This window comes from Alligator sinensis, unplaced genomic scaffold, assembly GCF_000455745.1.
Source record: "Alligator sinensis unplaced genomic scaffold, ASM45574v1 scaffold1553_1, whole genome shotgun sequence".
In the NCBI taxonomy this organism is placed as follows: domain Eukaryota; kingdom Metazoa; phylum Chordata; order Crocodylia; family Alligatoridae; genus Alligator; species Alligator sinensis.
The window spans coordinates 266,244-280,817 of record NW_005843054.1 but is presented as its reverse complement, the minus strand read 5'-3'; the positions used below and the strand labels follow the sequence as shown (position 1 = coordinate 280,817).

Below are 14,574 nucleotides of genomic sequence, written 5' to 3'. Positions count from 1 at the left end.
TAGTAAGTTAATTTTCTGCTTGTGAGGACAATGGTGCACTAATTTAATGCAATGCCAAATTGCACGTAAAGACTCCTTTCCTCTCTAAATTAAACAGGAGTCATAAGGAATCTATATTTCCTTTTTGAATCAGAAAGAGCCACTCAACTTTCTCTTTGCAGGCTCAATTGCTACATTAAATTTTTATTTACTTTACAAAAGTCAAGTGTCAAGTTATTCGACATTAATGCAAATATTTTTACAAGACCAATATATGTAAGCTTAGATTTCCTTTGCAAATATTAAGTTTTAAACTTCTTTTGGAAAAAATACTCTGAAGATACAAGAGAGATAGGCATGAGACAGTAGTAGCACTATAAAGTCAAACCCACAGTTGTACAGTTGCTTGTCAAATTTCCAAACTGCACTTAAAGAAAAATATTGAACCAATTCTTATTTCCCAAACCACTGAGTTAGCAACTGATAAACTCTAGAAAATACACTCAGTGGGCATGTATACACGTGCAGTGAGGCTGCTCCAATGCACTGTAATTACAATGTGTCAGAGCAAACTCAATTAATCCCATTTGCTGAAGCATGGTAATTACTGCACTGCAGAAGGCCCCAGCATCACGTGTATCAGCATCCCTGTGCTAAAAAATGTCAGCGGAGGTGCTTTAACTAAAGCTCATTGAATGAGCTTTAGTTAAAGCACCTCCACTGCCACTTTTTCAGCACAGGGACACTGATACACGTATTGCTCCAGGCACTTTAATTAAAGTGGCTCTGAGAACTGCTCTAATTAAAGCCCCCCCCCCCAACTCCCAAAGCACTTGTATAAATACCCAGTATGTCTCACCCAATGTGGGTGATCAAAACACTTTCTACAGCACCAATGTATTGACTCAACTTAATACACTTGCTTTGTAAATGTCCTTAAAAATATCAATCACCTTATGCCAACAAATGCTACATGACCCCTTATATTAGGTCCTACTTAACTTAAAAATAACTTGGTAGTGAATTAGATTTGATGATGTTATATTGCACTTGAGAATTAAAAACTAGCAACTCAGTACCAAGCATTCAGATGCCATTAGAGTCAGTGGGATTGTGGGAGCTCAATCTCTTTCACTCCCAAATTTTTGCCCTAAAATGAACAAATACTGAATTTTTTTGTAGTAGAAGACCATAGACAACAGAGCACAAGCTTTTCTTCCTCAGTTCTCCAGCTGGTATACAAAATAAGTCATTATCTTCACAATAAGAGGACATCAAAGCATTGTTGTAAAACTGGCACCTTTTGTTTTGGCTTGCCATCTTTCTGTCATGGAATTCCAGAGTTTTTCCATTAATAGGCAGCTGACGTGCACTTGAGGGGACTGATTCAAAACCCAGTTAAAAGGAAAATCTACTAACATTAAGACTTTGGAACAGGCTTTCTTCTGGAATGGAGACAGTTGACTACATGTTGCCTAGGCAAGTGCTATTCTTGGACCACCATTTGAGAGTGTTCACCAATAATATTCCACAGACCCTTCTGGGATGAACACAAGCTCCATGACAAAACGTTACATAATTTCTCTCTCACCATTTAGAAAAGCTATGGTAAAAGTCTTCTTCATCTTTCTGACATAGTAGTAGACTTTAATGCCTGTTTGCTTGTAAAGGTCCACGCTTACAAAGCTAAATACATATTAGTAAAGAGAACAATTCAAAAGCACCAACAAATCCTTTGACTCCAGCTAAAATACTTTCAAAGATACTCAAGAGAATTCATCTGAAAAACGTTAGAAACAGAGAAGACAGATTTAGAAATAACTAATGTTAAAACATCTATTCAGGTTTAAATCTTGTCTATATATAAAAGAGGAAAAAAATTGTTAAGAAAGTTTACTAATGTGTTTCCTAGCTTTCAAAAGCACCAAGATCCCTTATTCATACATAACTGTAAAGAATAGGAGGATAAGAAAATTCAGATCTATAGACCTAAACTTGACATTGGCAACACATTTCAAAGATTTTGATTTTTGATATAAGCATCTAGTATTTGGCCTCTCACTTACAGTTAAACAACAGATATATCCATTAAAGGAATGGAAATGTTTCTTAAAAGGTAAATTTAAACCTAAAATAAGTTAAAATATTATAATTCTTGTAAAATATAGTACCAGATAATAAACATTTTGTAATATAAATCTTAATGTTTCAAAATACACCATGAGATGCTGCAATAAAGCAATCTGGAATAGTTATATAATTCATATTTTAATTATAAAAATATCTAGAAGTTTAAAAGGCCCTTTTATGAGGCTAAAAATCATATAAATTGCTGGCTCATATCTCTGAAGAGGGACTTATGAAATGTGATTTTCTCAAAGGAGGATTAAGTCAATTATATGTCACTATTTTGCAATTTCTTTAATGCTAGCAAAATGCATTTTATGCACAGCACTTTAGTTAGGGCATTCATTTAATAAAAAAATACTGTATTTTTAAAAGCTAAATCTGGTGACACTATAAAATATTTTCTAAAAAAATACAGCAGTGCTTGCAAGCCACTACCAAATATATTGTAATACAAGTGCACATCAGTTCTGTTATCTATTATTATCAAATCTGGACTGTAAAAAAAATTCAGGTAAACACTTCTGTTCAGGATATCTTATAAGCACATGATTAACTCTGAGTATGTGCGTAAGTCGTGTGTGAACTGGGGCCTACATGTCTTATATATATCTATATATATATATATATCTATATAGATATAAATAAATTAAATTGCACACTGCAGCTGTACATGATTTTCTTAATAGTCACACTTAATGTTAATGGACTACATGTTTTTAAATCAAATAGAGAAAACAATTATTTGCTTTTATTCCTTCAAAAATATACGGAAATAAAAATAATATTTTAGAAAGTCTTACTTTATATAATTTCAATACAAATGAAATTTTCTAGTTACAGCAGGTATGCCGAAGTACCGCCTCAGTACCTCAAATGCAGTAGAACTACATACCCTCCAGTTGCCACAGTAAAAATCAGGGTATAGTTAATGGTTAACAGGGCTCTCTTGTACCTCCCAAATGAGGTAAAGGAGTTAGGTAAACCATGCTTTTGTCTCTTCCCGTAATGGTATCAATCCTGTGCTAAATATTAGGTACATGAGTAGTCCTATTGACTCTGCTATTGACTCCTATTGACTCGTGCTTGAAGCACAAGCTTTGCAGAATCAGCCCAATGTTCCATCTTCCTCAATGTCTGTACTTAGTACAGGGTTAAGACTGGATGGATCCAAGTGGTCCTTCTGAATGTACATTTCCTATGGAAAAGTAATGATTGATACAAATGCACATACAAGCTTCAATTAAGCAACAGAAGCTATAATGAATAAAAAGTCATCTTTCATACTTTTCATCTTTCAAGAACACAGTGAGGCTTAGCTCCTGATTATTTCTGTATGATTACTGTAACAATGCCTAAAATTAAAGGTTGTGGATGAAATCTTGATCCCACTAAATATTTGTGCTCTTCATGAAACATGCCACCACATGTGTAAGATTTCACTCTATGACCTTATTATAAACTAAAAAAACAGTCTAAATAGTGATACATATATGGATAAATAAGCAAGCCACCTGATATACAAATTGACCTCTTACAAACTTCATAATGTTTCAGTAATAACTGAAATAGTTATGGTACAGTTAAGAAGAAATGCTTAAGAGTGAAAGTCAGTTCTGTTCTCTTAGATATTAGATACTATGAAGAATATTAAAACGCAACAACTTGATAATTTTAGATAACCTGGAGCAAAACAGGCTCCATAGTTATTGTGGTACCTCAAAGCATTATGGTAGACATGCTGCTTTGAGCAAACTGTAATGCATGACAAAACTTTTGTCCTTGCTATTACTTCAGAGTCTCATCTATGCACAACATTTTTACTGCTTTAATTATACTATTAAAGTAGATCCAACTCCCTCATTTTATAAATGCAGTTATGGAATTTATATTCACATAGCTTATTCCATAAGGGAAGAATAAGCTGTTATAGCATAGGGTGCCTTTATACTAGTTTAACAACATCCACACTAGGGTTTGTACCAAGGTAACTATGTAGGATTAAACCCCACCCCCAAACAGCCTCCCCCAAATCCAAAAACACACACAGAAAAAACCCATCTTCAGCCCTCCCTACCACACACACACACACACACGTCAACTCCCTGTTATGCAGTTATAGTAATACAAATGTCTCTATAGTTATAGTTTCTCCACAGTATCTGGATCGCTAATTCAGTGATGAGTACTATCTCTATCTAGAAGAGACCCAAACTTACTGCACCAATATTAAGAGAACAAAAGAAAACTAGTTTAATCCCTAAAAGACCGTAATTTACTAAAGATCTAACTGTAACATATGTATGATTCAAAGCGCATAACAGAAAATGCTAGGTATCTTTGTTGGGACTCTGAAGTCTAGATTTTATGCAAAATAGAAATTAAATGAGACAGATGAGTGGAGGGGGTGAACAAAAATAAGTTGTATTTTTCTGGACTCTTGCTCTACCAGTTAAGAACTCCCCACAGTGAGCAGCATGGCAGGGATAGAAAATAAAGAGTATGATCTGGATACTCTTGCCTGGCAGATGGTCCTTTTGGTATACTGCTAGATGGTATAGGTTCAAGTATCTTCTGTAGTGCTCTAACATGCTCTGAAACTGAATCAGCCAGAAAACTGGGGAGCTATAACAGTTTCCTTTAGCCTCATCACAAACTTTGGACTATATTGTTTAAGGGACTGGAATTTGCCTTCAAATCCTGTAGGCACCCTAAATACGTTCATCAGGTTCGCCTGGAAGTTAACTATGCCTTTGTGCACCTATAGCCCTTGGAGGCCTTACTCCACTGTCCAATAGCATCCAGTGCTTTTGTAGATACATAGTAGCACAAACCTTTCCTGCCCCTTCAGGTGGCAGCTGTCCTGACCCGGGCTTCATGGGCATCATAATTGAACATGAAAGCATATGATCCTGGCCTGAAAGTTTCCATGGAGCCCAGAAGCTTCATTCCCAGTCTTTTGTCCCCTACATCTAGGTCAGTTGCCTACCCTATCCTTTCAAGGTGAACTTGGGCCTCTGGAGAAACTTTTATGAAATATAAAGCATGAGAGACTGAGTGCATGTGCAAGGGTAAAATGATCCTGTGGAAGCAGCTGACCCTCAACTCCATGCACAGAGACCAGCATGTAGAGAAGATGGCAAATGGTAACAAATCTCACAGATTACTTCCATTATCGTTTTTTGATGGGAGGTGTGGAGGGGAAATAAGTAGCAGAGACAAAAGGGAAAAGAAAAAGAAAACACTTGCCTTCAAGGTAAAGAGTCATAAAACAAGTTATACTCATTTTTGTGCTGCTAGCCATCAAAGACTTGGAAACTAAATGTAGTGTATGAATATTAAAATGATCCATCAAAATAAAGCATAATTAAATCGGAACTATGGAAGTTGCTGATTTGTAGAGAACGCTGTCCCAAAATCTGATAAGCAAAATCATGGCACTAAACATCACTTATAATTTTCACTCACAAAATCAGTGCATATGCGTTAGTCATGCGTGGACATGATTAATATAAGGGAGATTTGAAATATATTGCGCTTATTTTGGCTATTCCCAATGCCAAAAAGATATCAACAGTGCAGTCATGAAGTGTTTTTTTCCTTAGGAGGAAATAAAAATTCGTAACAAAAATGCTGGCATTTTAAAGTTTCAGTATGTCTGTTATACAGATAAAACTCTGTTTAAGCCTCTGATGTCCCTTCCCCATTTTCATGGGGTTGCAGCTGTTCTCTTTCTTGTTCTTCCTGAGGTGGTCGCACACGTTTGAAGAAACCCATCTGTAATTTGGAAAACAATTCAATGGGATTATGGGCATGTATTTGGAAAATAATATTTGTATAATATAAAAGCCATTTCTGAATTATTGGATGTGATAATGAAACAGTCACTTAGGACCCCCCCACTTCTATCTATTTTCTAGTTTTTGACCATTTTCCAAACCCAGGAAATACTAATCAAAAAATTTAAATGAACTCAACCTGTCCAAAAAAACCATACCCACAAATCTTCATTGCACTCTCCCCTCTCCCCAATTCTAAAGGACAATGGACGGACTTTGTAAGTTTACCACAAGATCAACAAATTCAGGCAACTTTGATTCAAATTCCCAGTAAAAAAAGTAACAGTGAAAATAATATGCAACTAGGAAATGCTTTTTAGACAAATATAATGCTTACCCTGTGCATTACAAAGACTAGAAGACCCAAGAGCAATAATCCTGCTAGGACAGCCAAAATGATAACCCATACGGGCACTGGCATGGGCTGTGGCTGAATGCCCCATAAAATATTTGTGGTAACCTAATGAAAAACAATGATAAATCACAATCATGTTTTTACAGAACAATGAAATGAATGCAAGTTATATAGATGCAAAACAAACTGTTCAACCTATAATATTTAAAATAAGCCCTAAAAATCACCCATGAGAGAGATTGTTGGTAGACTGATGGAGAATACAAAGCAGTATAAAGGCTTTTCCAACCCCAGTTTACAGTAGTTGCATTATCCATTACTAGAACTATATGTTTCTACATGCTTGTCATTTTTCAGAACAAAAGTACAATGTTAGGAATATTTGAGACTTGTTAACATTGTTTTTGAAACGTCTTTTTTTAAATAGATGTTCCCTTTGCAAAACAAATCCAAAAGTACAGGATTTAGGAAGTGCGTGGCAGAGGGGGAAGGAGCACTAGTAAATTTTAGAAGCTGAATTCTACAAGTTAGTCACACCCCTGTCCCTCTTCAAACTACACCTTAAGTTTTCTTGCATGATGCCTACAAAAAATTTGACATTTAGGATACTGGTGTGCTTGCCATCTCTGTCATGCTAAACAACATTGTTTTATTACTTCCTTTTGTGCCCTTGCCTCTCTATAACCACTTGCTGTTTACTAGCATACATATATTGTAAACTCTTTAAGATCATCTGTTTCTTTCATGTTTATACAGTACCTAACAAAATGGGGCGCTGGTCTATTTTCTTTGCATTACTATAGTACAAATTAAGTTATTCCAATACTACCACTATTGGTATAGTGTCCAATATCTATACCTCAGGGCTTTTCAAACTGAAAAATGTACCCATCCTGGTTTTCTTATTGGACCAACTGGGTCACAAGATATTGTACTTTTTTTTAGTTCTGAACAGTGACAAATTTACTCAGCAATCTAATCCGAAGAGATTCAGGACAGCATTTCCTATCCACTGAACAAAACATCTGCACATGACTGCTGTAAAAGTTTGCATGCCAAAATGCAAGAACTGCTGGACTTTTAGAATACAAATATTTTGTTTTGTTCTTAATTGTACACGTAAAATATGTACATGTAAAATAGTTCAAACATAAAAGAAAGTGTTCATTAAAAGCAACATTACAATAAAATGACAAAAGAGTCAACAGTTACTAAATACTCAAGCAGAACAAGGACACTGATTTTTACATACTTCGTTTTGCCGTTTACATACATTGGATTTAACCATACATAACAATACTTACTATTGTAGAATTGTGAATATCTTCAAACGAAAGGTTCTTATAGGGGAACTCTATCACACTGAATGAAGCTGATGACTTAAGAGAATATGAATGATTCTGATTTTCTTTCTGTGGAAAAAAATGGTGAATGCACATTGGGTATAAAAGGTCTTCACGTAATTCAGAAGTTGGGAGAAACTGGGTAGATACTCACATTCATAAAGGTTTGGGTCCATAGGCGGGATTTTAAATATAATATTGCAGTCTTTCCCCTCTCCAGGCGTCCAACTTGACAGACTATCTTCAAACATTCAGCAGTTCCACAGCCCTATATGCAAAAAAGAAACAGGTCACATGCATTTTAATTAGTCTCACACTATGATAAATGCATATATAGTTCTTTATCGCTATATTTAAATGTGCCAAAAAATGCCACAAATCGCACAAAATTGAGGGGGAAATGCACTGTAAACTGCAAAACTTTTGCTATGCTTGCAAACCAACAAGTAAAAGAATGTGATTTTATTCATGTATTTGTTTATTTTGAGGTTAACAAACGTAAAACTACTATGTATCCTGATAAGAATCATCTGATGGTAAAGGCTATGCATTACAGAGGTACACTTGAGTAAGATATGCAGTGATCCGAAATAGGTCTCAGGGCTGAGTTCAGAACTGTGTAATGTAGGGGTGGGTAAAATATGGCCAGAGGGCTGGATCCAACACACAGAGGGACTTCGTCTGGCCCACGGTCGGTCCCTCGGTCCTGCCTGGCCCAGGTGCCATCTGGCCCATGTCACATCCTGCTGCCCCCGGGCATGCAGTGGGGCTGGGACAGAACCAGAGCCAGACTCAATTTCCCAGAAGCCCCAGCAGTCTGCTACCATCACTGGTCCCTTCCAGCTACCACCACCCTGTCCCCAGCCTTATGGAGACTGGCCCCGCAACCTGCGCCTGCAGGGCCCGAGCCCCAGGTTGAGTGCACAGCCCTGGGCCCAGCCTACCTTGCGTGGGAGATCAGGGTCCCTACAGTGCCCTCTCTGGACCCGCCTGCCCTGGCCACAATGAGAGGCAGCAGCCAGACAGAAGCTGCTGTTGGGGGGGAGGTAAAAAGCAGGACACGGCCACCTCTCCCTTGCTGCTGCTGGGCCCTTCTCCCTGTGGCTGCCCAGAGCCAATGCAGGGGCTGCCCTACATCTCCTCCCCACTGCCACAGTTGCAACCTATATCTAGTGCTGCTGGATGACCTTCTTCAATAGGCTTGAGGAATCCCATCAGTAAGCAATTCAAAAGAAATTAACTATTTGGATGGCTTTCCTAGCCTGGATTAACCCACTCCTTATTTTCCATTAGCATTTGTGTTAACTAATGGGTTTAGATCAGGGCTATCCAACTTCACACATCTGCTAAGTAGCTAATGTGGCCTGGAGGTCCTGGCAGCCTCCTTTCCTACTGCTGCCCCTTTCCCACAGCTGAGGCAGCAAGGAAATCCTAGAAGCCACCCCCACAGAGTGTAGCCATCTTGGTCTGCAGGCCCTGGCCTACCTGAAGCTGGTTTAGATCATTAGCATTTCTAAAAGAAAGAGGAATAAAATGAGGCTACATCGTTTTAACATTTTTGACCTAACATTCAAAACTATAGCTATGCCAATATATTGCTATAGACATGAGGCGTCACTGCAGGAGAGAAACAGAAGAAGGCAACAACAAGTTGGCAACATATTTTTGTCACTCAAACACTGCATCCTTGATTTCATCACTGTCAGTCAGTCACCTGGCATATTGAGTTCCTGGATTCCCTTTCCATTTGCTCTTTCACCTCCTGAATGAAGTGATTGTGGCCCCACTTCCTATTATCATAAATATATTAACTATTCTGTATTTCTTCATGTTCTAAGTAAGGTATATTTACTACTGGGGGTCTTGCAGGTACCAAGTGCATCTTATACTTCGCATAGACACCAGCTTAGTCTGTCTTCCTGAAAATGCCCAATGCTAACAGAAACCAGAACTTTTGGAAACTGGAAGAGAGAAACCAAATGAAAAGTTCTTGCCATTTCAGAGAACTTGGTAACTGGAGGAGTTTGGTGCTCCTATTGAAGAAGACAGACTCAGACTGTCACACACAGTCTTCCCCTCTGATCAAAGGCTTATCCCTGTTTCCCCCTTCCCAGACTCTTTTTTTTTTTTTTTTTTTTTACTAAGATCAGGGTCCTCCTTTGGTTCTTTTCTTTAAAATGTCTCCATATGAAGGAGTCTAAGGACTTCTAAGGTATACATTCTCAGACCCCAATGCTGCATCTTGAACAGAGCATGAATTTGAGACATACTCCCCCATCTTAGTCACTCGGACTGACAAACCAGCTGCCCAGTCTCAAGCCATTTAAAGTTCTTTCTAATGTGGAAGGCAAATTCGGAATCAGCTTTTGCAGCCTCAGAGCTACAGCAAGCACTGACACTCAAAAGTTTTAATCAGTGATGCTGAAGAGCAGACCTGCCCAGCCAGAAGCTCCACAAAACCCTTAGGAGGGAATCTAATCGCAAGCTTGGCACAACATTCAAGGATAACATGAGAAAATAAAAAAGGATGGAGGAAAAGACAAATAATGGTAAGAGTAACAAGCGGATACACAACTTCATGATTTTGAAGCATTTAAATCTGTCTTTAGATTTATCCTTTCAAAAAGATTTCTCACTGGACTATAACTCCTGGGTTACTTTTACATTTGCTCCTTCCTCATCTCTGGATGAAATAAGCCTGGAGTCACTACCTGCTTTTAGGCCTGTGTGAATAGGGCACTATTCAACTTGGATTTGGCCGATTTGGATGCCAAAGATTCAATTAGGAGATCCGAATCGTTTTTCCAATTCGATTTGGCCGAATCGCTTTGGAAGATTCGGAGCCGATTCAGAGATTCGGCCATAGAGTATAATGGGGAAATCAAAGAAGTACTTATAACTTTGTTGTCTTTTAGCTGATTCAGATGAAACTTGCAGGGATGGTAGCCTCTGCTGAGAGCATTACACGGGCCAAGGTTCAAGATGATAGGTGCAGGAGTTTCTGGGAAACAGCACCTCAAACTGCTGACAAGCAAAACTCATGACCCACGTGACACTGTGTGTGTTAAGGGGCAAGGGGGTGAAAACTGCAGGGATAGTAGCCCTTGCTGATGCCACAAAGCCTGCCAAGTTTCAAGGAGATTGGTGCAGGGGTTTGGGGGAAAACTGAACCCCAAATTCTTGAAAGCAAAATTCGTGTCACGTGTATGTGTCACACTAGTTTCCCCACCGCCCCCGTGCCCCAAGACAGACATAGTTGCACAAGCACCCATGACACGAGTTTTGCCTGTCAGCAGCCAGAGGTGCAGGGCCCCAGAACCCCTGCACTTATCTCCTTGAAAGCTGGCAGACTTTGTGGCCTCAGTGGCGGCTAGCAGGCCTGCAGCTTTCACCTTGCTGTACCTTAACACACACACAGTATCACCCATGTCTCAAGTTTTGCTTGTCTGCAGCTTGAGATATAGTTTCCCCCAAACCCTTGCACCTATCTCCTTGAAACTTGGCAGGCTTTGTGGCCTCAGCAGGGGCTACCATCCCCACAGTTTTCACCCCTCTGTGGCTTACCCCACACACACACACACACCATGAGTTTTGCTTTCAGGATGTTGAGGTGCAGTTTCCCAGAAACCCTTGCACCTATCACCTTGAAACTTGGCAGGTGGCATGCTCTCATCAGAGACTACCATCCCTGCAAGTTTCATCTGAATCAGCCAAAAGACAACAAAGTTATAGATATTTCATTGATTCCCCATTATACCCTATGGCCGAATCTCCAAATCTTTTCCGAATCGGTTTGGAAGCTCTGAATCGATTTGGAAAGCCTAAAGCAGGGGTAGGCAACATTTTTTGGCCGGCGTGCCGAAAAAACCCACAATGTCTACCTTGGAAGGTGCCAGAGTGCTGACACTACAGAGCCCGGAGCAGCTGTTTGCAGCCTCCTGGCTGCAGCCAGCCTATGGAGTCCAGTATTCTTGCAGCAGGGCTTGCAGCCTGCTTAGAGCTGCACTGCTTAGAGCCTGGGCTGGCAGTGGTGTGCCGAGCAAAATGGCCTTGCGTGCCATGCGTGCTGGGGGTTGCTCACCCTTGGCCTAAAGCTTCCAGTGATTCAATCTGGATTCGTAGATTTGACCTCCGTATCATCCGAATCATCTTCAAACCCGAATCATGATCCGAAGCTTTGCACAGCCCTACCTGCTATTACGTACGCTGTTCCCCCCTCTCTTTCCATCAACAGCTAGCACGATTGATTCCTTTTCTAAAGAAACAAAAACTGCCCTACATTTCCTATGGACAGTGGCTCCCTCGAGAATTCAGCTGCTCAGAGTTATCTCACTCTCTCAGCTGCTTTTGTTTGGAAGATAAAACAAGGTCCAAAGAGAGAAAGTCCATTAGAAAATATACTTTTTGATGTCTCTACAGTTCAGCTAGTAGGATACATCCAGCCCTTGTTCACCTATTCCACTTCTACTCAGTTATTCTCTTTCCTGCATCTCACTCACACAATAGGCCAACTTCTAAATCCACAAAATAGTGCAATAAATGGAAATTGTTGAAAAGGACCTCAAAGCCATCGTTTATTTTTATAGCACAAGCTTCACATCTGCAGATAACTTACTAAGACAATATCTACTTGACTGTACTGGAAGAAATGTTCCACCAAAAATAGAAACACACTAAGGAAAAAAAAATTAAGAACCCATTTCAATATAATTTTTTGAACGTTCTCATCTTTCCATTAAAAGTCCTACATGCAACTGTAGACACACATTACTACAGGAAGGTAGTACAAAGCTTACCAAAGTATGTACATCTCCTTCAATGGCAGTTATATCCCTTCGACTGATGTGATGGTCACGGCTTTCTTCCCCATGAAGTGTTTCATTCTTTTCATCTTCTTTAGGAGTAGAAATCTATTGCATCAAGAAAGACTCAGTTTAATGAACAGCATATACTATGTACTCTGTTTTTACAAGCTACTAAATAGAATGTATACAAGAATAATTTCACACCCACTGCTGACAGATGGTCACCTCGGGGATAGAACACAGGACCATTTTGACTGCAGAGAGCAGCATTAAAGCATAGTTTGGCATAGAACGCCACCAGAACCCCTGCCAAGGGAATGTTAGGTGGCCCAAAACAGACTTCAGCTAGCATGCCAGGCTAACTCTCTGCTCTTGCAAAAAAAATCTTGGGATCTTTATTAATTATTACTAATAATGATTATAACTGGAAATGTACACAACTTGAGTTACAAGTCAATAGTTGGCTACGCTATTAGACAGTATTACACAAGCTCTTTTCTGAATGATTGCTCTTTGTGTGTTTCAGAGAAAACAAAAAAGCAATTGTGTACATGGATTTTTCAAAACGCAAGATTTTCTCACTATGACACTACGGCAACTCCCCGCCCCATAAAGCCCTCATCAGCTGCACAGTGAAACCACTATAAAATTATCTTCAGTGGTGTTATGCCTGAAGCATTGTCATGAAGCAATAAAGAATGAGCTCATCAGAAAAACTTTCCAAAGCACAGGCAAACCCATACTTTCTCTCACATTGGCTCTAGTCTGGAATTTGCCAGTACATGCAAGAGAATGAAACCTATTTGCCTGCCTGTAATTTCTAGTCTCCCTAAGTTCCTCTCTAACTTGCGATTTCAAGATGTTCAAACTGAAACAACATACTGCTCTCTGCCTTCCTAGATCACTAATGCAGAAATCTACATAAAACTTAAAACATAGTAACAACCCATTCCCTGTCTCCCCATAACCAAACACTCCCAACATTGCATACTGTTTGCAGTACATCAGCCAGTTGAATTAACAGACCATTAACTAATGTCAACAGAGGTTTCACGCCTGATAGAACAGATTCTGTCAACAAAGAACTTTCAGCTTAAGAAATTTCCCATTGAAGGGTTTCCCCTCAGTACTTTAGAGATTTTATATTCTTAGAAATTAGCAACTCACTATGTTATATAGTCTCTATATAAACTCTAAATGCATACAGGCACACATACTCCATTCCACCTAAATCCATTATTAAAGGAGATAAAGTGATTCCACCATGCTATTTAAAGGCTTTAGTAGTTCTTCTAATCTCAGAATTTTGTTCCCAAATTTTACATAAGACAAATAAGATAGTTTCCATTAACTTTATATATGTAGAATTACCTTTTATTTCTTAAGTGGATTTGAATTCACATTACTACATAATACATAGGGAAAATGGATGACAAATATATATGTATTTAATATAAATTTTCTAACCTACTTCCTAAGAATAAAAGAGTATTCCATGCAAAGAACACATACAGAATATCTTACCTTAGTCCAGGGGTGGCCAGCCTGTGGCATGTGCGCCACAAATGGCACAGCAGCCCCTATCTGTGGCATCCAGTGGATCAGTGAGGGGGCAGGCAGTATAGCAGAAGATAGGGCAGGGAGCAGAAAACAGAGCAGCACAGGGCAGGGAGCAGAAAGCAGAGCACTGATTACAGAGGGAAAGGGGATTGGGGTAGCACTCAGGGGTGGGCAGGGGGCTTAATTCATGCACGCCTGATAAAAAAAAACAAAACAAAAAACAATTGGGCCTCACTGCCTTAGTCCATTGTGGATATGTAGGCAAAGAATTCTTGCCATTTTTTTTGGAATTACTAATGCCCACTGCATCCTGTTCCAACCTCATTATTAAAAACATTTCTTCCAGCTTCCTTATTATATTCTAACATGCTGTTTCTTATCCTCCATTTCTTTGTCTTGTCTTTTTTATGAAAAAGGGAAATTATCTTGTTCTGGGCTCTGCAAAGTCTGCATACTTTTGTGACACTATTAGTTTGTTCCAAAATCCATTGAAGTCAATGAAAAACTCCCACTGAACTCCCTGGGCTTTGGATTAGGTCCTAGATAAATAAATTAGATAAAGGAAC

General features: G+C 39.1%; 1 protein-coding gene across 2 annotated transcripts in view; it reads right to left on the bottom strand.

The window, feature by feature from the left end:
- Positions 1-710: 710 nt before the first annotated feature.
- ITGAV (integrin subunit alpha V) overlaps positions 711-14,574 on the bottom strand; it is an 82,327-nt gene continuing 68,463 nt past the window's right edge. Inside the window, exons 27-31 of one of the 2 annotated variants that reach the window (XM_025193473.1) lie at positions 12,440-12,553; positions 7,798-7,911; positions 7,605-7,712; positions 6,283-6,405; positions 711-5,883 (exon numbers count right to left, since the gene is read on the bottom strand). In XM_025193473.1, the coding sequence (XP_025049258.1) occupies positions 5,788-5,883; positions 6,283-6,405; positions 7,605-7,712; positions 7,798-7,911; positions 12,440-12,553 (555 nt within the window). In that variant the 3' untranslated portion in view covers positions 711-5,787. The remainder of the gene's footprint in view (positions 5,884-6,282; positions 6,406-7,604; positions 7,713-7,797; positions 7,912-12,439; positions 12,554-14,574) is intronic. The other variant, XM_025193472.1, reaches the window with a different exon arrangement.